The sequence below is a fragment of the Hyalella azteca genome, unplaced genomic scaffold (assembly GCF_000764305.2).
Source record: "Hyalella azteca isolate HAZT.00-mixed unplaced genomic scaffold, Hazt_2.0.2 contig13760, whole genome shotgun sequence".
NCBI classification, from domain to species: Eukaryota; Metazoa; Arthropoda; class Malacostraca; order Amphipoda; family Hyalellidae; genus Hyalella; species Hyalella azteca.
The window spans coordinates 51,725-75,640 of NW_025943670.1; the positions used below are offsets into that span (position 1 = coordinate 51,725).

The following is a 23,916-nucleotide window of genomic DNA, read 5'->3' on the forward strand; positions in this document are numbered from 1 at the left end:
TAAATTTCTATACTTTGAGCACTATCCGTCTTTGATATTTTAATATTTATTTATTTTTTATGTACTCATATATTATTATATTATATATATTTTTGACCTCTAGTCACAGTCGCTTATACTATTCCTCAGAGGGGCCGTGTTACTCGTATGTTATCCCGTGCACTTTTTAATCTTATGAAATTTGTAAAAATTTCCTTCTCATTCCGTCGATATTTCCATTTATTTTCATTGTCGTTCATTGTTTAGGTGGGAATTAATTTATTTTATCTCATCCGGCGATGAGCATTTTACTCCGTAAATTATATTCATGACGACCTTCCTATCGTGTCGTTTTTTCGTTGGACCTCCGCTAATGCATTTATCAACAAATCTATATTAAATACACCGCATCATTTCGTATCGCCTAATTTTGGTACTAGTTGCCTGTACCAAAATTTTGGTACTAGTTGTCTGTAACAAAAAGTTCTTTGCGAGCTTCGTGATTGTGGACCCGTTTTTCAATGTCCAAAATAACTGATACTAAATTAATATACCTTTGCTGTTGTGGATGTAACTGATGTAACATCCCATGCATAACTGATAGCCTTGGATATACATATATAGTCCTGCTATAATAATCTCGCTCCTTTGCCTCATTGTTGCAACTGGGTCACAACAATGTGCTTGTAATTATTATTTTTTTTTTGCTGTAGATGTTGTTTGAATTTTCGTACTTCATAACCCCCATAAATAAATCCAGTGGGGTCATTCCAAATGATGCTTCACTCTATATTCATTAGTGTTACCTCATAATACCTCAGAAGGCCACTTAACGCAAGTGTTCTGAAACTTACTCATCGCTGGCAGTGACCATGAGTGTGTTCTTGTGTTATCAATTTTGTATTCTCGTTTCTACCCTGAAAACATGTTTTGTTTTATTTGTACCAATCTATTAATTATTCGGAATGTGTGCCCGTATGAGTTATTCCGACCCACTTCACACTTGTGGCAGCTGTGTTTGTTTTTTCCCTGAAAACATGTTTTGTTTTATTTGTAGTACGGTAGTAATTTTAATTATTATTATTTTAATTTGTAGTAAAACATGTTTTGTTTTATTTATACTAATCCAATAATTATTCGGAACGTGTGCCCGTATGAGTCACTCTGACCAGCATGACACTTGTGTCAGATGGCTTGCTGTGCGGCTGTGTTAACAGCTGTAGTGCTCGCAACTATTGCAGCGCAGGTGACACTCGTATTTCTTTCTAAATAAAGCCAAAATTTTACGAAGTTAAGGAGATGTTATTGAAGTTCGTAGGACTTTTTTCGATATAATTAATCGTAACTTGATGTATTGTTTCTTATGAATTAATGCTCAATGCTTCAATCTTTTGCTTTTTTAAAGATCTCCGATCTTTCGTTTTTTTTTTGGCGTTTTACGTCTGATATTCTTTCTTTGTTTCCTTTAAAATGTCATTTCGCTTATTCAAATCATTTCGAAATTTTCCGATTTGAGAGACTGCACCTGTTAAAGTTAATTTTCTAATTAACTCTTTCTTCTCAGCTCTATTTTTAGCGCATTTTCTCACTTATGGAAAAAATGCACTATTGTGCTCGCCATGTCTGTCTGTCCGTCTGTCTGTCTGTCCGTCTTTCCCTCCGTCCGTGACCTCAAGTTTTCGTCGACGAGAAAATGCGCTCTCTGTCACTCACTGCAGTGAGTACTGAGTTATATTTTTTCTAACTGTCCTCTATGAAGGTTGTCGCGCAGTTTCCTCTCCTTTGTTCCCTCTGTGGATCCCTCATCATTCAGCCCGTCGGATCCAGGTCACTATTGATGAGCCTCAGTCCAGCTCCTCGTTCATAATTCACGTCACGGTGGAACTTCGGCGTGCTTTTCGATCGGCTGACCTAAAAACGAGTTCATTTACTAAATTGCCCTTTATTAAATGGGTTAATGCTTGCATATTTACAATTACACCTGTACGACCAGGACTGGTTGAAGAGACCGGTACGTTGTTGGGGCTCCCAAAGTCCAAACCCAATAACCAAATCACAAACGATTTCTATCCTTTACAACGTGACCGCATCAAGTTTATGGATTAGTTAAAACTTATTTTTATGTCGCTTCGTCAGCGTCCAGTGAAAACGATAAAAACTTTGAATATGGTAATTAATTCATTCATATACTGCGACTCGCATTTATTTGTTCATCTCTTTTATGCTTTTTTTTCCACGTGTATTTATTATTATGCATAGATTGATATTAATTACTGACATTAAAGAAGAGCAGTTTTGTATAGTTAAAGCTGCATTGATCGTGAGAGCGGGTCACTGGACGATGCCTTGACCTCGACCCACATTCACGCATCTGTTCCATAGGAAGCCAAGGACCGGCCTGTGCACTAATTCCTGTAGCGAATGCAGCTGTATTCTTAAAGAATTACGTCCTATTTAGTTACGATGACGCCATTAGTTTTGTCAGCGGCCTTTGCACTCTACAGTGTAAATACAAAAGTTTTGATTCACGTGAAATTAGAGCAGACAAAAAATTTTATGCACATGTTGTTACTCCACGTAATTGCATGGTACGGAAACACATAAAAGATTCAAATACACGGTATTTTTCATCACAGAAGACGTGCTGCAAAGAATTAGGATGAACTTTTAATACACTATTGTGATATAATATTTATTTTTTAATGTAATTGACGGCTGAAGGACCACTATTCTTGTACATTAAATGGGGCACACATTACAGTAAATGGGTGTCGTCATGGTTGTAAAGCGTGTGTCCATGGCAACGTTCGGCCGCCCCATCCAGGTCGCGACTCTGACACGAATCTGCTTTAATCTCTAGATTGTCATCTCATGTTTATTTTAGTATCCTCGTGCACGAATGCTAATTTTACTAATTGATGTCTATTTTTCACATCTGGACTTGATCTCAACTGGTATTTGTTATTTTTTTCGCTACTGGCTGATGATTTGCTAACGGATCGGTTCGTCTATAAACCTCTTAACGAACAGCTCGAAAAAATTGCCTCATCAGTATAAGAGCTAAGCTTTTATAGTCTTATTTAAAAAAATTTTCTCCAATTTGAGTATGAGAAGCAATTTGTTATCGCTCAAGCGTGATGAGGCGCAAAGAAGTGCAGTTTTTGTGTAAAGGGCAATTGACCGTTTCAAATTTCTTGTTTAATTAGAGCGTGACGAATGCTTCTCACTATCATGGCAATGAACGTTCTCTCGGATAAAACTTTCGTTCTCCATAGCAAGCAAAAAAGTTTAATTTTCTAAATTTGTGCTACTATATACATTTCTTGCAATCATTTAACCCAACCACTTGTATGAAAAGCGACACGATCCCTGCTTTTGCGAACAATTTATAAATTCCCTGTTGTATCTCGAATACGTGTAGTCATGGGCCACTCGTGAGCCGCCGCTGATTTTCATGGTAAACCGGCCGCTGCTTGCGAGTTTTAACGTCATGACGGTGAAGTAGCGTCATTATTGCACCTCCTTCCCTCTTTTCTTTCTTACGCCTAACTAACTAAGCTAACTGGATATCTTACGGTCAGCCACAAGAAATTCTACCGTGGTTCGCTACTTAGTATATGATCGCCTGCTGTTGCATCCCTAGATTATTTTCCTGTTCTTGTTGCCATTTTGGCTGTGTGAGCACCGGCCACGTGGTGAATTGTTCACCGTTGTTTAATGCTAGTGTTTTTAGTTGTAGAACGAAACAGGTGCGATGTATTAAGCAATTCGAATTTATTGGCTGCTTGCCCAGAATTTTGCAACATTCATACGTAATATCTTCTATAAATAATAAGATAAACTTCCCTGAAGCAGTCAGTGTTGATAACGATTCACTGTTCAAATAGAGCCAATTCAGGTCAAGTACTAAACTTAGTTATTTTTTGGTGTAGCATCCTTTATAGAAGGGAATTTCATCGTTAACTTTGCTAAAATTTCGGGCTCGTGATTATGTTCGTTCGAGGTGCTGACTTAGGGGGGTGTTTGATTAGCGTTCTGCGTTTGCTTAGCGGTTATGAAGCCAGGCGTCTGTACCGGTCATGGGGAACTGCTCATGTATCGGAATCGTGCGGTTACCGGGACCTGTCATTGCACCGCTGGACTCACTGTGGCTACCGGTACCAGCCAATGCACATGAACCACTGTGATTATCGGGAGCAACAATTGAGTCTCAATCGCGACTTCAATACACTGGAATTACTGGGACCGGTCAATGACTCGGAATCACTGTGGTTACCAGGACACATCAATGTACCGGATTCACGACGGTTATCGGGACCTGGAAATGCTCCGGATTGGCTGTGGTTACCGGGAACTGCCGAGCCTGGTGGCTTCTAGCCAGGCCGGCAACACCAGATTGCCGCAATTGGTGGTCACTTTAGTGCGGACGGTCTCTGTTTAGGCTTTAGTTACCGTCATTAGTGGTGGACTGCATGCTGTTAGGCGACTCATCTCTGTCGATAACCGCACTCTCGTCTGCGTAATTTCTCGGCTCTTATTTGAACCACAGGAGGAAACATCGACGGCGGGATATTTGCTACCGAAATTCGGCCTCGAATTTGCATTGGGTTCTGCGATCACATCACCCATGCAATTCAGGCAGACGAGCTTCTGTTACATGATATGCACAACCTACTAAAATCAAATATCCCTGTCTTTTTTTAACTGCACTGAATTTATTTCGAAGGATGTGTGCTTCCAAGTTGTAAATGTTAATTTTATTTGCATTTTTGTCTTAGAAAAACTCTTTTAATTTCTATTGCATTTCGTGTTGCAGAAGAGTTCGTCGCGCACTCTGGCGCCGTGAACTGCCTTGCACTGGGACACAAGAGCGGGCGGGTCTTGGCCACGGGTGGCGATGACAAGAAGGTCAACTTGTGGGCGGTGGGCAAGCCCAACTGTATATTGGTGAGTGTGCTTGTATTTTGTTGATATTAGTGTGCTGTGGGCCCTGCATAACCAATACACGCAACTGATGTGTGTGTGTATATGTAGTGTATGTTGTTTACCTATTACCTATTGGTTTATATTTTGATCTGTACTTCGCCGTGGGCAAGCAGAATTGACGATCATAACTCTTGATATATCTAAGACATTATTATTCTTAAACTAAAAAAAACCTTACGGTTCCACAAACCAACCCCAACCTTACGGTGGGGTTGGAAAAAATAAGGGAAGCACCTGACACTTTGATATCGTAATTTTTGAGCATGTTACAAACAATGAAAGCGTGTAACCTCTAAATGGCAAACCACTCTGACTTCAATGGTTCAAACACTGTTTCTGGAAAGGAACGTAATTTATCAATATGATAATGTCCCGATCTATTAAGCTGGATTTATTAAAAACTGGCTTGAGGAACAGTTGAGCATCTCATTTGGCCACCACAATCACCAGACCTGAATATTATCGAGCGTTTATGGTCAGTTTTAGAGATGCAAGTCCGAAGTCGAGTACTGCTGCCATCGTCTTCGAAATAGCTGGAGGGATTTTAACTGAATAATGAGTTAAAATTCCTTTGGAAACCATTCACAATTTGTATGTAATACCTCGGAGATTTGAGGCTTTAATTGCCGGAAGAGGTGGACTACACCACACTAAAACATATTTTGTGGATTTCTCTGGGGTTTCCATTATTTTGTCTAACCTCTGTAATCCTGTACCTATATATCGGTGCCTGCATGGTGTTGTGTAGGTCTCGATCCTGTTATGGCCTGTACTTTCAAAAAAAGTTAAGAGATCGTAAGTTCATCAGCCAATCATTGACGACCTTTCGAGCAAAATCCACCAATCATAGACAAGAAAATAGAGCGTAAGTACTTACGTTCACTTAGCGAGTTTTGAAAGTATGGCCCCCGGATCTCGATAAGCGTCTTATATCTATTTTGCTACGAGCTTTTTCTGTGACATGATCTACCTTTTTCGTACCAATATTGCCAAGCGTTGTACGAGTTGAACATAATGGTCGTACCAAACAAAAGTTCGTGTTTTTTTTTAGTTATCTAGACCAACGATTTCTGGCAATCTGAATCAGGTGCAATTACAGTTAGGTATTAATACAAGTGTTATGTTAATTTTTTGTGAACATTACTTGCAACGGTTACTGGCAAAGGCCGTTTGTAATGTCATGTGAGCTAATCATTGCTAATTGTCGCCTCTCTGCGGTTCGTTGTGGTCAAGTTCTGTTTAGTGTACCGCTGCGCGAATAATTACTGCCAGTTATTATTAATAATTAATTAATAATAACTGGCTCAGCAGTTCCTTGTCTTTTTTCGCAATAATCTCACTTACTTCCTCTTAATCAATTTAGTTCATTACTTACTACTGAAAATAGGAATTTCTAATTCATTTTCCGGAATTATTATTTTATTTAATTTTCAATGCATATACTATTTTTGAATAGCCTTCGAGTGTTCGAAGACAGCCTGTGCCTCAAATGTTATTTTTACTTTAAATTTAATATACTTAAATATAATTTAAACCCATTTACACCAAGAAAACTTGGAAATTTTAACTGTTTTTAAGTATTTGTGTGCCCCAAATAGCTCGACATGCTCGTATCGAGCATAGTACAAAAATGCTTCGTGTGAATTCTTGAACGCAAGGATCAGAGGTAAACATATTTTTAGGCGCAGCTTAATCCCCTTCTTATCTTGTAATGCCCTCTAGCACCTTAGGAGTGAGCAGGGCTTACCTTAGCCACATTTGAAGGGGGCTTTATCCTTCCCCTCTCACCGAGGAGCTAATAATAATAAGCTATTCAACAACCTACAGACATTTTTTCGTCTAAGAAGTTCTTGGCCTACGCTTCGCTTACTTTAAACACAACTCGTCTCACTTAATACGGTCCGTAAACTCCCTTTATTGTACAGAATTATGTACTTGAGCATGAATTGTACATTATTTTGTCCAGTGGTTCTGAACTACTATGATATAAACGTCTTGCGGACCGGAACAGACATCACATTTATGATTGGTAATGATGTTATACAGCAAGAAGATTGCGAAACATTCAAACGATTGCGTTCTTCGAAGTAACAATACTTGATCGTTTACATTCCGCGTGCGATATGACAATCAATTTTTTAGTTAGATTCATTTATTTTTTCGGTTATTTAGAATATTATGATATGTTTCGCAACTACAAGAAGACTCATTGCATTATACTAAGAATTACAACAGTCCAGATGTTGTACGCTCTAGCTATTGCGCCACATTTCTTTCTACCGTTGCAAAAAAACTCCTTCGGTTGGGAAAGCCAAGCCAAACGCATAAAAACGTAAGATCTACCGCCGGAAATCGCGCTCTTAAATCTACCGCGCTAGAGCTAACTTACCTTCTTCAAAAACTGTAGTAGATTTCAGTGCCTCTAATGTTTGTGAACTACGCTAGGGGGATGCGATTCTATCGGAAGACGAGTAGGTACTCGTTTATGGAAAAAATTCATAGCGTTGTATTGTAGTTTTATCTACTTTGAGCATTGTAGTTTTACCTACTTTAAGTATTGTACTTTTATCTAATGTAAGTATTGTAGTTTAATCTACTTTTAATTAAGTTAGATGCAGGTGTCCTAATTGAGTGGTAATTTTGCGAATTTACGTTACCATTGGCTTTGATTTGCAAACAAGGGGCCATACTGTCAAAACTCGCTAAGTGAACGTAAGTACTTATACCCTTTATGTTCTTGTCCATGATTGGTGGATTTTGCTTGAAAGGCCGGCAATGATTGGCTGATGAATTTACGATCTCTTAACTTTTTTTGAAAGTATAGGCCCAGATTTAATTTGCGGAAAAGAAGCGTATACCGAATATAAAGTCACATCATTTCAGTGTAGGCTTATCACGAAATTCAATATTAATTTCGCGTGCATTGCAGTCGCTGTCGGGCCACACAACAAGCATCGAGTGCGTGCGGTTCGGCGGGTCCGAGGAGCTGGTGTGCGCGGGGTCCCAGAGCGGGGCCCTCAAAATATGGGACCTGGAGGCCACCAAGATCGTGCGTACTCTCACTGGCCACAAGTCCGGTATCCGGTCCATCGACTTCCATCCTTACGGGGACTTTATTGGCACGGGGTCTCTTGACACAAATATTAAGGTGAGTGTGCTGATAAAATGTGTATCAAATGTATAAATTTGTGTGTACTTACAGTAAAATTACGATGAGTGAGCGGACACTGATATTATGCAAGATGAGTGTTCGAACACAAAAATTAATTTGATTAAACATAGAACTATTTTATTGGTAGTTTGTATTTAGGCATTTTTCACAGCTAACTGCATTTATCATTGTTAAAAATGGTTTAATTCTAAAACCACTTGCTTCCATCGACTAAGTGTCGCGATACTAGGAAATCATTTCACCCTCGCCCGACCTACTCCTACAGCTATGAAACGCGATACTAGAAATTTAACCTTTTCACCACCTGGTACTCCACATGGTTACGTGACAACAATAGTCGTTATGGATAAGAGTGATACTAGAGGAATAATATAACCTTCGCTCTCCCCCTGCTCCTAACAGTTATGGAGCGCGATACCTACTAGAAATTTAATCTTTTCACCACTTCTTCTACTTGGTTACGTGGCTTAGTTAAGAATGATGCTATAGGAATAATATAACCTTCCTTCCCCCCGCTCCCCACAGTTATGGAGCGCCATACCTACTAGAAATTTAATCTTTTCACCACTTCTTCCACTTGGTTACGTGGCTTGGTTAAGAGTGATACTAGGAATAATCTAACCTTCGCTCCCCCCGCTCCCAACAGTTATGGAGCGCAATACCTACTAGAAATGTAATCTTTTCACCACCTGTTCTACTTAGCAACGTAAATACGTTTAAGAGTGATGCTAGGAATTATATAAATTTCGCTTCCCCCTGCTTCCCACAGTTATGGGACATCAGAAGACGAGGCTGCATTTTCACCTACAAAGGGCACAGCGAGGCCGTCAACGGCATCAAGTTCAGCCCCGACGGCCAGTGGATCGCTTCTGCCGGGGAGGACTCGATCGTCAAGGTAACGTCATTAATAAATTAATGGTTGGTGATAGAACATGATTAATGAAGTGGGATGTAGGATGATTCAAGCTAGAAAACGTCAGCCTTCACACAGTCTCACTTATTCATCTAGTCATAGATGCGGCACTCATTCATTCAGCCTTACTTATGCATCTAAGTTTAACTTACGTAGGTATTCATTTAAGCCCCACTTATCCTGTCGAGTTTAGACTTTTTTTTCTTTAAGTGGCTTTTAGCACGTTGCCATTACCCTGTTATTTAATTAGCTTGTATGCGTCATTAGGCGTTTTTGAGGCGGGTGATTTCATTTTATTTCATTTTTTTGTCTTCAATAATTTTAACTTATAACCAAAGTATGTTCATTGCGCTTGGTTATCGCTGCTGTGCGTGCTAGAAAGATGCATACGTTGTTTATTATTTATTTCTATTTCATTAGTACCTTTTATATGTTTAGATTACGACCCCAATATTATTCAGAATTATTATTCGTGAGTTAACGATTCATGTTGGTGTTGCCCTGCATTTGGACCTACTGGCTGGCAAGATATAAACGGCGTTCATGTTAGTCGCGCTTCGATTTCTAAATTTATTTTCGCGATAATTTTGACTTTAAATCCTTTTAATTTATTTACTGGCAGTGAAATAATGATTAATATTTCCAGCTATGGGATCTGCTGGATGAAAAAATATAAACGGAGTTCATGTTAGTCGCACCTAAATTTATTTAGTTGTGCAATAATTTTGACTTTGAACCCCCTTAATTTATTTCCTGGCAGTGAATTAACAATTAATATTTCCAGTTATGGGACCTGCGGGCTGGCAAGATGTAAACGGCGTTCATATTAGTCGCGCTTCAATTTCTATAGTTCTTCTATAATTTTGACTTTAAACCCCCCCTAATTTATTTCCTGAGTCGCACTCCAATTTTTATAGTTCCCCGTTAATTTAGATTTTAACCCCCTTAATTTATTTTTCGGCAGCGAATTAACGATTAATGCTTGCAGCTATGGGACCTGCTGGCTGGCAAGATATGAACGGCGTTCATGTTACTCGCGCTTCAATTTCTATAGTTCCTGTAATTTTGACTTTAAACCCCCCTTAATTTATTTCCTGAGTCGCACTCCAATTTTTATAGTTCCCCTTCAATTTAGACTTTAACCTTTCTTAATTTATTTCATGGCAGTGAAATAATGAGTAATATTTGCAGCTATGGAACCTGCGGGCTGGCAAGATGTTAACAGCGTTCATGTTACTCGCGCTCCAATTTTTATAGTTCCTATAATTTTGAGTTTAAGCCCCCTTAATTTTTTTCCTGGCAGTGAATTAACGATTTATATTTGCAGCTATGGGACCTGCGGGCGGGCAAGATGCTGACGGAGTTCATGGGTCACCAAGGCCCCGTGCAGGACGTAGAGTTTCATCCTCACGAGTTCCTGCTCGCCTCCGCCTCCCTCGACCGCACCGTCAACTTCTGGGACCTCGAGAAGTTCCAGCTCGTATCTTCGTCCCACCCCGACACTGGTCCCATTAGGTCTAGTATTTCATCCATTAAATATCACGTTGTTCCTTCCATGTCATGATCGACAGTATGTGAAATTACTTGATTTTTTGTGAATTGTTTCTCTGGCCCGATAAGGTCTAGTATTTCATGAATTTAATATCACGTTATTCCTTAAACGTCAGGATCGACAGCATGTGAAATTACTTGATTTTTTTGTGAATTCTTTCACTGGTCCCATAAGGTCTAGTATTTCATCCTTTAAATATCACGTTATTGCTTCCACGTCAGGATCGACAGCATGTGAAATTACTTGATTTTTTGTGAATTGTTTCTCTGGCCCGATAAGGTCTAGTATTTCATGAATTTAATATCACGTTATTCCTTAAACGTCATGATCGACAGCATGTGAAATTACTTGATTTTTTGTGAATTGTTTCACTGGTCCCATAAGGTCTAGTATTTCATCCTTTAAATAGGTATCACATTATTCCTTCCACGTCATGATCGACGAAGAATTTACTTAAGCTCCGTGGATTATATATATTGAGACAAACACTTTATTGACCGGGATTTGACTAACTCGCTGAGCTGTGTACTCCGACTCTTCTTCTTAAAACATCCATCCATGAGGAGGAATAAAATAGTTTACTTTATTTGGTATCTGCTTCAGCCTAATGAATGAAATAGTTTAATTTATTTGGTATCTGCTTCAGCCTAATGAATGAAATAGTTTACTTTATTTGTTATCTGCTTCAGCCTAATGAATGAAATAGTTTACTTTACTTGGTATCTGCCTGAGCCTCATGTATGAAATATTTTATGATAAACACTTGATTAACCGAGACTCGACCACCCACAGGGCGGTGTGCTTCGACCCGTCAGGAGAGCACCTGTACGCGGGTTGCCCGGACGTGCTGCGACTGTACGGTTGGGAACCCGCTCGCACCATCGATACTCTGGCCATGGGCTGGGGCAAGGTGGCCGACCTCGCCGTGGCCAACACACAACTGGTGTGTTTTTCTATCAATCTAGCCGCTGTGCGACTGTGTTGGCTTCAATACTATTAGTCTAAATCTGGCGTCTAAATTAGTCTAAATCTGGCGTCTAAATTAGTCTAAATCTGGCTTCTAAATTAGTCTAAATCTGGCGTTTATTAGTCTTATTAGTCTAAATCTGGCGTTTATTAGTCTTAATAGTCTAAATCTGGCGTCTAAATTAGTCTAAATCTGGCGTCTATTAGTCTAAATCTGGCGTCTAAATAAGTCTAAATCTGGCGTCTAAATTAGTCTAAATCTGGCGTCTAAATTAGTCTAAATCTTGCGTCTAAATTAGTATAAATTTGGCGTTCTCATCCGGTGATCCCAGTTTGTGCTAGTGTATCTTTCGCCATCCCATCTTTTCTCATTGTCTTTAATGTGTGGGTCCTTTTTTTGGCCAGATCGGCGCGAGCTACCAAGGCACCAACGTCTCCCTGTACGTCGTGGAGCTACGACGTCTACAACAGACACAGCTGCAGCGAGGCTCTGTTGCAGCTGCTGCAGCACCTGCGCTCGACAACACCATGATGATGATGCAGCACCAGTACGGTACGTTGGCAGCATTAGGATAGTACCTATATATATTGGGATGATGCAGCACCACAGTACGTTGGCAGCATCTGTACAGTATATGTATTGGGATGATGCAGCACCAGTGTGGTACGTTGGCAGCATCTGTACAGTATATATATTGGGATGATGCAGCACCACAGTACGTTGACAGCATCAGTACAGTATATATATTGGGATGATGTAGTACCACAGTACGTTGACAGCATCAGTACAGTGTATGTATTGAGATGATGCAGCACACAGTGCAGTACGTTGACAGCATCAGTACAGTATATATATTGGGATGATGCAGCACCGCAGTACGTTGACAGCATCAGTAGGTACAGTATATATATTGGGATAAAGCAGCACCACAGTATGTTGGCAGCATCAGTAAAGTATACCTATGGGGCAGCGCACTGGAAGGATACTCATGAGATGCCATGTCTATTTTACACGGTTCGATAAATTTGTTTAGCCTGTAGCAATTGTCATCGATATATTATGTCATAATTATTAAGAAAAATCACTCGAGCAGGGCCTGGAGGAGTTGGCGGTAGCAACTTCCGTGCTGGAGCTGCCGTGCGCAAGAGCTTCAGTAAAGACAAGGACTACGCCAGGGCCAAGTGAGTCGCAAGCCCGTACGCCAAGGCCAAGTGAGTCCGGTGCCCGTACGCCAGGGCCGAGTGAGTCCCGTGCCCGTACACCAGGGCCAAGTGAGTTCCATGCCCATACGCCTGGGCCAAGTGAGTCCGGTGCCCGTACGCCAGGGCCAAGTGAGTTCCATGCCCGTACGCCTGGGCCAAGTGAGTCCCATGCCCGTACACCAGGGCCAAGTGAGTTCCATGCCCGTACGCCTGGGCCAAGTGAGTCCCATGCCCGTACGTCAGGGCCAAGTGAGTCTGGTGCCCGTACGCCAGGGCCAAGTGAGTTCCATGCCCGTACGCCTGGGCCAAGTGAGTCCCATGCCCGTACGCCTGGGCCAAGTGAGTCCCGTGCCCGTACGCCAGGGCCAAGTGAGTCCTGTGCCCGTACGCCAGGGCCAAGTGAGTTCCGTGCCCGTACGCCAGGGCCAAGTGAGTCCGGTGCCCGTACGCCAGGGCCAAGTGAGTCCCATGCCTGTACGCCAAGGCCAAGAGAGTCCGGTGCCAGTACGCCAGGGCCAAGTGAGTCCCGTGCCCGTATGCCAGGGCCAAGTGAGTCCCATGCCTGTACGCCAGGGCCAAGTGAGTCCCATGCCTGTACGCCAGGGCCAAGTGAGTCCGGTGCCTGTATGCCAGGGCCAAGTGAGTCCCGTGCCCGTACGCCTGGGCCAAGTGAGTCCCGTGCCCATACGCCTAGGCCAAGTGAGTCCCGTGCCCGTACGCCTGGGCCAAGTGAGTCCCGTGCCCGTACGCCAGGGCCAAGTGAGTCCCATGCCTGTACGCCAGGGCCAAGTGAGTCCCATGCCTGTACGCCAGGGCCAAGTGAGTCCGGTGCCCGTACGCCAGGGCCAAGTGAGTCCCGTGCCCGTACACCTGGGCCAAGTGAGTCCCATGCCCGTACGCCTGGGCCAAGTGAGTCCCGTGCCCGTATGCCTGGGCCAAGTGAGTCCTGTGCCCATACGCCTGGGCCAAGTGAGTCCCGTGCCCATACGCCTGGGCCAAGTGAGTCCCGTGCCCGTACGCCAGGGCCAAGTGAGTCCGGTGCCCGTACGCCAGGGCCAAGTGAGTCCGGTGCCCGTACGCCAGGGCCAAGTGAGTCCCGTGCCCGTACGCCTGGGCCAAGTGAGTCCCATGCCCGTATGCCTGAGTCAAAGGATTCACGCGCCCGATTTTTTATCCACTCATTGCTCGTCGTTTGGTCCACGCTCACTTTCATCCACGCTCACTTTCATCCACGGAGTAAGATGTGGCCGTAAAGGATTTTAGGCTCTCAGGCTTCGTCGCATTGGAATTGCCTGTAAATTTATTCCATAAATAATTTCATTTTCAGTAGGTAGGTCTCTAAACTTGATTTTATTTTGGTCTATGGAATCAAATGGCTCTACGAAACCTTTATCAATGGATCTAAGAATCTTTTCTCTTTCATTGTCATGTGTCATTATTAAGTGTCACTGTTTATGCGTCATTGTTATTTGTCTTTGTCGCGCGTCATTATGAAATGTCCCTCATGCGTCATTGTCGTGCGTCATTGTAAAGGTTTATCATTATTGCAGCGCGGAGCAGATGAAGACAGAAGACGCGTCAGACACAGGGGGCGAAGAACCCCCTGAAGAGGACCCGCCTCCCAACATCCTGAACCTCAACGCCCACCGCGAGGTCTTCGGCGCACACAGAGAACGTGAGTCGCTTACACGATAGTAATACGTGTCGTATTACACGGTCACGGTGTTGTATTACACGGTCACGGTGTTGTATGACACGGTCACGGTGTTGTATGACGCGGTCACGGTGTTGTGGCAACAGCGACGTTACATCCTTATATCGACAATATGATGCGATGCCGTAAATTACTTCTGCTTGGTCATTCACAAACATTAAAACCCTTGAATTTTTTAGGAATTTCAATGACTTAAAACTTATATTACTTGAAATATTCGCATAAATTGCTAGCAGCTTAGCCTTTTGATCGATCGTTTGATTGATTATGTTTTACAAAATCCAGTACATCATTTTTCGTTTATTTGACAAACTGACACACATCACAGTTTATGAACATAGAAAATGATGTAAACAAAAAGTAAAATTTCCACCGGAAAATTTTTCATCATTGGATAAAAGCAATGAGCAGTTGTAGCCATTAACTTTCCTATTGCTGGTGCCGCTTCTTAAGAGTTAAGATGTACTTGCATCCTATTAAATTCCTTACATTTAAGTCGTTATCTTTGTTACTAATTAACTGCGTGCTTAGATATCGTTGATCTTTTCAGTTTGTTGCTTGATTGCGTTTGTTTGCTCACGTTTTTCTCTGAGATTTGTGCTGACATTCTTGGGCATCAGTCTTGTCACGCGCTTATTTTAGACGTGTTTTGCAGTGCAAAGAACGCCACCTCCTGAACCTCCTTCGTGGTCTAACAACAACGGTGAGTGACTTCATCTGGTCACTTATACTCATTTGTTACTCATATTCAATTACCACTCATTATGTCAGTTTCTTCATTTTCATTTCAATCATCTGTCAATGTCTCCCTTGTGACTTCTATTAATCTTTCACTCTTGCAGATCATATCGGTCGTTTAAATTTCATTTCTGAGCTCTAATTTCAATATTTCGTTCTATTTTTTTCCATGTGATCGTTCTTTTTCCAGTCCATCATTATTTTCCCCAGCGTAATTTTTCTATTTATTCTCTGGTGTTTCATTCATTTTGGCTCGTTCTTGCTGTCTGTATCTCATCACTCTTATTATTGATCAATATTTATCTTGATATTCTCATACATTGTAAACTATTTGCTCATTAGATTTACTTACATGTGGTCATGGTTGTAACGGTGAGTGTTTTCTCGTGTGCGATGTTACTGCGTGTTAAACAACATTTGGTTTTTAACCCTGCTTGCTTTTACACGTTTTCAACTTGAACTTGAGTTGCTTACATTATGATATTTCGAGTTCAGGTCAAATATTTCAGCCGCTGTGCGTGATCTGATATTTGTGTGCAACATATCTGCTTTTATTTCAACGGACGAGAAATGCCGATCCTTCGTATTGTCTGGAGTTAATATCCGTCTACGTACTTGTATTAAGTCTTATTTTTTCATTTATTTTCAAATTCCTTAAGTTGATACTACCTTTACTATTAGAACAATTCCTCCTGGATAGTCTTCTTTGAAGTTTTCGTGTTGTGTTTCATGTTGACAAGTTTTTTTAATGATAGAAAATTTTTATTATCCGGGAACGGTATAATAATTATTGTGTCCCACAGAGCCAGTGTCGGTGTCAGGGGAGGTGGTGGGTGGCAGCGCTACTCTACCACGGCGCGCCTCCACCTCCACTCCCTCCACCATGCCTGCTGCCCTCCACCACAGACCCTTCACCGCACCCAGAGAGTCCCTCCACGCCTCACCCATCACCAGGTTACACTTTGGCCTTCATTATATAATATTTTTTTCTGTAATTACCAACATTCTTTTTATTATATCAGTATCATTTATTCATGTTTCACTGCACCCAGAGAGTCCCTCCACGCCTCACCCATCATCAGGTTACACTTTGGCCTTCATTATATATTATATTTTTGTAATTAACATCCTTTTAATCATATCGGTTATTTATGTAATTATTTACACGCATTTGCCATCATCTCAGCATTTATTTATGTACCTTCATCATGTGAAGTATTTTTGTAGTTACCATTGTTTTTATCTTATCGGTTATTTATGTAATTATTTATACGCATTTGCCTTCATCTCATCATTTATGTATATAGTTATTTATGCACAAGTAAATGTTTTTTTCCTAATTATGATTGAATGGGTCGTAATTTTATCCTGCAGAGCTTCATTTAATTTCGCATGCAGCACTTAAATATCTGGTATGAAGTTTTTAATTCATTAATAATTACAATAAAAAATTTCCATTTAAAAAACACTGTTTTCCATGATTTTGTTTGTGTTTATTACGAATCATTTGGCATTGATTATTACATGTTAATCTTTTTTTTAGTTAAGCGAAGCTGTCTTGTGTGTTTGCTTATTCTACATAAACTATAATTATTCTACATAAACCATAATTGCACAAAATTTAAAGCATCCGTTTTATCTGAATTCCATATTGTTACTTGTGCGTTGTTGCTGTTTCCTTTCTTCTCTCCAAGTGTTCTTTCTAATTATATTTATCTGATCGATTTATCGCCAACGAGAATTCTACCCTCCAGATCCCGAGTTCGCTCTGTGCATTTGTGGTTACTCTTCTAGACGTTCAAAGCTCGGTGGTGATCATGGACCTCTTACTTTCTTGATTTAATTTTGCTCTACTAATTTTTGAATGATTTTGTCTCAAATTTCTAGTTGTATTAGTGTCTCAGACATGATTCATATTCATATATCTCATAGACAACAGTGTTGCGCTACCGCATACATAACTCCTAAATGCACATCGAGTTTTTCCTGTTCTATTGCTCTTTCTTGGAGGTGTGCAATCCTTGTATTATCCTATATCCTTGCCTGTCCGCATGGTAATTGCGTGTAGAGTTCTATACTTCTTCTTACCAACTTTTACGCTCCAGCCTCTAATGAATGTTGGTTCATAACATTCACATCCCCACGTTCGTGCTCATAACCTCTTAAAAAAGTTGGATCTTTACGTCTTCTTCTTACACTTTCATTTCCTTTTATCCTAACGGATGTTGGATTCAAACTTATTCGTTTTTCACTTTCATATCCATTTCTCCTAACAAAAGTTGGATTCATACTTCTTCTTTTTCTTCCACTTTCATATTCTTTTCTCTTAACGAAAGTTGGATTCAAACTTCTTCTTCCGCTTTCATTATTAGTTTCCTAAACGAATATTGGTTCCTAATATATAATTCTTCCACCTTCACATCTTTTTCTCCTTACGAATATTGGATCCAAGCGTCTGCCTTTACCACGTTCATGCGTCCGTGGCCTCGCGCCGCTAGGAAATAACCGTCTTAAATAACCCGTGTTTAAATATTAACCGCGTTTAAATAGCCCCCTTCCCATGTGTTATGACCCCCCCATGTCCCCCGCTTACCCTGGTGTGTGGTGCAGGTCAGTGAGCAGCAGTACAGTCCCCCAGCAGGTGTCAGGGGGGCGTAGCGCCCCACCTGAGAGACGTGCAAGCGCTTACGACGCACCTGCCATCTTTACCCCCTTGTGAGTGTCTCAACAACTCGTGATAATATTCACTTTTAGTCAAATCGTGATAATATTCACTTTTAGTCAAGTCGTGATAATATTCACTTTTACTCGAGCGGAAATTCGGATATTCGGAAATATGGCCCCTGAACTCAAGCCTTAACTATTTACTGTTCAAATGAAAGCTAGCGAGACATTAAAAAATACTGCTCCTGAACTCAAGCCTTAACTATTTACTGTTCACGTAAATGTTAGCGAGATATTTAGAAATACGGCTCATGAACTCAAGCCTTAACTATTTACTGTTCACGTGAAGGCTAGCGGGATATTTACAAATACAGCTCCTGAACACCAGCCTTAACTATTTACTGTTCACAGGAGTATTATTTAGCAGTACCGGTATTAGAAATACTGCTTCCGAATACAAGTTTCGCTATAACTGTTTAAAAATTATTCTGCTCCAAGCAACACTTAGGCAATAGCAGCCTGATCATTTATTTAGCTCACAAGCAAAAAGTTTTGGATAAATCATAGTTCATAATTTAGTAAAGTTGCAGGAGTTAGAACAAAGGAATCGAGTGCTTCTGGTTTAATTTAATTCCAAGCTATTTGAAATGTCCGTTTGTGGCACGAAACGCGACCATTTAACAAAAAATACGACCATGAAAATTCAAACATTTTGAAGTGCAACCTCTACGATATTTTAGCAATTAATTACTCAAAATTATGCGAATATTGGCGGAGCAACAAACTGAATTTCGTAACTATTTACTATTTCAGACATGCACTCATATTCCTTTGAAATTTATGAAAGTTCATCATCTTTTCTCGCATTTAAATCGAAATTTCGCCTGTATTATTTATTTTTTCAAGTATTGTCCATAATCATAAGCTTGTGATTTAATGTTTTTGATCTGTTTTTGTGCTTGAATTTAAAGCCTTGTTTGTGCACTTAAAACTCTGTGTGCGTTGCCTGCATGTCTAGCGAGATGCCCTGCTTTAAACTCAGTCTTTTTTTAATGTTGCTTCTCTATGCGTATTATACGTCATGTAATTTATTCCCCAATTTGTCATTCCGTGTCTGTTGATCCACCGGGTGTCGTTTTGCATCTGTGTTTGCTTATAAGAAACTTGATTTTCATCCATATTGTATAAGTACATATAAAATTTTACTAGAATTTCCTATCGTGGATCCTAAAAAAAATTGAGTTCTCGGAGTGAATGATAACGGAAAGCGTCTGCATCGACATAAAATAGTGTAATGTCAATTACTGAATATTTACATGTGCTCTCACAGGTGTACCGTATATATAAACTTAGTGTCCTGCATCCACGCCTTTGATAAGACTATCACTCTTATCGTCACTTATTGTACAAAAAAGTGACTCCCCTTACGCACCAGATCGCACCAATCAATTTTGTAGGTGCGTGAAGCTCAATAATGAGACAGAATGGTTCACACAAAGTATCTATCTCCCAAATGCAGAAGCATTTCCGACATTATCGTCACAATTGATTTACATCCCTTGTAGGAAACCCGCTCATGGCACCAACTATTTTAGTTTGAGCGTGAAGCACGATTATTAGACCGCAATAATAAACAGGATTCTCCACACAACGCATTAATAAGTAAGATTATCCACGCAACGCTTTAATTAACAGGATTACCCATACAACCCATCAATAACTAAGATTATCCGCACAACTTATCACTAAGTAATATTATCCACACAACGCATCAATAAATAAGATTATCCACACAACGCATTAATAAACAAGATTATGCACACAAATGCCGTGTATTAATATTTGCCTGGCCACGACAGGGCTGGCAGTGACGACGCTGGAGCTCACAGGCCGCGCGCCGTATCCGAGAGTCGCCGTGCTGGCGTCGGCCTTCACGTCCAGCCCTCCAGGTACGTTGCCGACTGGCAGGTCTTGATAATATCATGTGCTATGTATCATAATATACCTAGTATAATGGAATTGTGTGATAATAAATATGTCATAATATAGTATAATGTCGTTGTGTGATGATTAATATCATAATTTTATCGATATTACTGGGCGTGTTCATGCATGTGGACAAGTGATAATTAATAATTGTATCAAATTACCTCAATATGAATCGAATAATGACAACTTGATAGCTAGCCTGAGGATAAATGAGTGATTGATAGTGTTAATAATCGCGTATGTGTGCACTAGTGTCTATGTTATAGTGATGGCTTTGCGTTGTTCTCTACATGAGATGTTGTGATCAGGTATCCCCTCCGCCACAGCCCCTCCGAGCCCCAGCTTGCGATGGAGGGATCAGCCCTGCTTCCCCCTACCATGTCAGGAGGAAGCTACTCCCCCCACTCTCCCCCCAACTCCTTACCCCAGCTCACCCCTCGCCCTCCTGACGTCACCAACACGAGCAGGTCGCTGACATCGAGCAAGCCTGACCTGACACAGCACCCGGCGTACCGGACGGGTACCCACCACAGTCCTGACCTCACCCGACAGGTGCTCGAGCAATACCATCATCACCACCACATGTCCCAGTCCGACCTCTCCTCCCACCGAACTCCTGTGATGATGAGCACCGCTCAGCAAAACTCCCGTAACTCCTACAACAGACAAGCATCTCAGCCGGTCGAAATTTCTTACATGGGTACTCCTAAAGAAGAGCACCGGGCATCTCATCCTAATATATCCTATTTAGGTACACCCAAGGATTATGGTTACGTTAGCAGCAAGTACAGAGAGGACTCGACCTCACTCCTGCCTGAGAGAGGACCTATGAAGTCCATGAACGCCTTCGACGATTGCTTGCCACTCAAACTTGGTGGCTTGTCGATGGGACAAGATCACGTGGGCACTTTAAACATCTTGTCTGAATCTGAAGTTTTAAGCTACATAGCTAAAGGCCACACGCCAATGTTGGGATCTCTTGTAAGCCGAGCAAGGCTCCTTAGAACTGCGTATTCCTTATGGCAAAGTAAAGATCTGCGATCAGCATTAGACAACACGCTGAGCGCAGCAGATCTTTCAGCTATCGTAGATCTACTAAACGTGATCAACCAGCGTCCTTTTATCTGGAATTTAGACATAGTGACGACTCTTTTACCTTCCGTCAGTCAGTTGTTGCAAAGCAGACACGAGTCTTACGTGACCGTGGGCTGCAACTCACTTAAACTTATGCTCAAAAATTTCGGGTCTATGATTAGAAGCAATATGTCGGGACCTGTACACTCAGTCGGCGTGGACATATCACGCGAAGAGCGCAGGAACAAATGTATTGAGAGCTACAACATGATGATGTCCATACGAGCTCTTGTACAGAAGCGTCAAACTCTATCCGGCACTCTGGGCCATACATACAGAGAGCTCTATATCCTCATGCAGGTCTTTGATTAATTTTTGCGGCGCGTTGAAATAGATCTTATAATTCTTATTGTGTACTAACGGATCAACGCACGGTGACTTTGGTCGATGATTACTTGAGGAATTTTGACCAGATCTCTCGTGGGGGTTTTTAACATCAAGGTTTCGGTGAATAATTAATCATCTTTCATCTTATAATTCTTTCCTACCTTTTCTAAGAGATGATAAAGCATTTTTTCGCGTGCTTTTAGCTTAGAAATAGTGCGAGTCTTTTTAAGACTTGTATGGTCTTTAAGTCATCCTATTTGTTGCTTGATTAGATCGTGGCTGATCTGTGATTAAATATTGCAACCAACTCGAGGAATTTGAAGCCGATGCTGCGCCTTTTATACCCATGTGTGTAACGTGACTGTGGAACATGTTACTGTGTCTCGTGATGAGATTAATAATTCATGCACTGTCCCGTGCATTCGTATTCGACAATATTTTTGAATATGTCATGGTGATTCTCTCCAGTCTGAGATGAAATACGGCAATGCATCATTTAGTTGTAAGCCCACATGCAGCTCGCTATTTCTGCTTCTCCAATTTAGTCTTCGTTTTATGAATAGAAGAGCTACTAGACAAGTCATAGAATAGTTAACCAATTTTGTAGCCACTTCACTTGCATCTCCGGTGCTGTCCGTGTCTTATGCTGGGCTTCATTTATCTCCGGGGTCTGCCATGTTCTGAATAAAACTTTGTTGTGATGATAGTAGACCAGGGTCTGGGATTTTAAGATGATACTGACAAGTAATGTCTTGCTGGAGCTGCTTATTTAACATCCAAACTCTGAGCGTTTGTGCGCGTTTATAAGCTTGTAGTTTCTTTTATAACTTCGACGCTTAATACACTGTTAGATAAAACGGTGAAAAAACGGTCCCACCGGCATCCTAGTGGCCGGTCGCCCCGTGAAAATAAACTGTTTCGCCGTTTTTATCAGTTGTTTTACGGATTTCTGGTGTTAAATTGGAATAAAAACGGTGAAACGGTGTTTCTTTTTACGTGCCGACCGGTCACTGAAACGCCGGTAATACCGTTAACGGTCATTTTTCTAACAGTGTAGATTTTCCTTGGTTGCAAGTTTAGTGGTTGGACCAAGTGTGAATGATACTAAATAATGAATAATTATTTTAGAAATGATAACTAATTTTATCACGCAGAACTCAGCATCCTTCTAATGCTGGTCAAGATCTCATTCCCGTTTATGTCTTCGTCACTTTTCTTAATTTCAAAACTTCTGTTCTATATCAATCGAACTTCTTACAGCGACGGTCATGTATTCGAGACTCAGCCCGTAATATATATTGGTTTGTAGCTACTCGTGACATACAGTGCTGTGCTTGTGAGCTACAATTCAACTATAAACATAGAATCTTTCTGAACACTTCCTTGCGACGAGCACGCTAGTGCAAGTTGAACTGGTTGCGCTAGTGTACTTGTCCTGGTTACGCTGGTGCGAGATGCACTGATAGGTCAAGAGTTGTTAATTCTGGTTATTCATCAATGTTTTGAAAGGAATACTTATAAATTTTCGTTGTTTACCTGTAATGGACGTGTTAATAATTTTCCCAAAGAATCATTGCGCTTTCATTTAAGTAGTAACATTTTTGGATCATCATGTATGGTATCAAAGGGACTTCAATAATGGAATTTATATAGATTAATTTCCGGGTTAAACCTTTTGACGCAGGAAATGAGCTTACATTCCTTAATCGCTTGGGATGTTTCACTGTGGTAGTCTATCAATTTTACTGTCAACTATGCATTCATGAGTTCGAAACCAAACACGTACAATTCTATGTTAACACAATCCTTTTTAGTAATCTTTGATGCTCGTTTGAAGTTTTCTCATAACGTGCACGTTTTCGACGTTGGACTAGTCTTATGACTGATCATGCTGATAGTTGTTTTTAAAAGGATATTATTTAGTGCATTTGATGCCTTCTATTTTCTTGATACACTTTTTAGCGCATTTTCTAATTTATGGAAAAAATGCACTATTGTGCTCGCCATGTCCGTCTGTCTGTCTGTTCGTCCGTCCGTCCGTGACCTCAAGTTTTCGTCGACGAGAAAATGCGCTCTGTCACTCACTGCAGTGAGTACTGAGTTAGGTATATTTTTTTACACCGGTCTTGCGGAATAATTTAGATGATCGTTAAATTTCTCTACGTTGTTTCTTTCTTTTCATGTGAGCTTTAGATTGAAGTGGTGTGTCGTGATTAAAAATATGGATCTGATGTAATATAATTTTTTGACTAGCTTGGGTTAACGGACGTTGACAGTCAAAATTTTCGAGGTCTCGCGATTTTTTCTGAACTGTTGGACGACCATAATATTCATGGAAATTTATGCTACAGCAGTCATAATTATTTTGGTTCCATTCTCATAGTGTTATGCGAATTAATTTACTGTTATTTCTGATTTTGTTCACATATGGCCATGAGAGGGTAGGTGATCCTCGACTTCAATTATTGATTTTCTGGGGAAATAGATGTTAATTATCTGGAGGTGTTATTCCATATCATCATTGCTGCTTGGCACGCATTTCCCCAGTTTTCCTTATCGAATCAAGTATTTTTGCTAGA

The 23,916-nt window shown here is 40.9% G+C and overlaps 1 protein-coding gene across 5 annotated transcripts in view; it reads left to right on the plus strand.

Annotated features, from left to right (window-relative positions):
- LOC108665984 (katanin p80 WD40 repeat-containing subunit B1) overlaps nucleotides 1–22,231 on the plus strand; it is a 65,910-nt gene extending 43,679 nt beyond the window's left edge. For 3 of the 5 annotated variants that reach the window (XM_018152794.2, XM_047883826.1, XM_047883829.1), the window contains exons 2-14: nucleotides 4,796–4,926; nucleotides 7,895–8,113; nucleotides 8,907–9,032; nucleotides 10,378–10,565; nucleotides 11,395–11,545; nucleotides 11,974–12,121; nucleotides 12,663–12,750; nucleotides 14,322–14,446; nucleotides 15,141–15,188; nucleotides 16,027–16,177; nucleotides 17,834–17,938; nucleotides 19,747–19,836; nucleotides 20,185–22,231. In XM_018152794.2, the coding sequence (XP_018008283.1) occupies nucleotides 4,796–4,926; nucleotides 7,895–8,113; nucleotides 8,907–9,032; nucleotides 10,378–10,565; nucleotides 11,395–11,545; nucleotides 11,974–12,121; nucleotides 12,663–12,750; nucleotides 14,322–14,446; nucleotides 15,141–15,188; nucleotides 16,027–16,177; nucleotides 17,834–17,938; nucleotides 19,747–19,836; nucleotides 20,185–21,322 (2,708 nt within the window). In that variant the 3' untranslated portion in view covers nucleotides 21,323–22,231. The remainder of the gene's footprint in view (nucleotides 1–4,795; nucleotides 4,927–7,894; nucleotides 8,114–8,906; nucleotides 9,033–10,377; nucleotides 10,566–11,394; nucleotides 11,546–11,973; nucleotides 12,122–12,662; nucleotides 12,751–14,321; nucleotides 14,447–15,140; nucleotides 15,189–16,026; nucleotides 16,178–17,833; nucleotides 17,939–19,746; nucleotides 19,837–20,184) is intronic. The other 2 variants (XM_047883827.1, XM_047883828.1) reach the window with 2 other exon arrangements.
- Nucleotides 22,232–23,916: the final 1,685 nt, after the last annotated feature.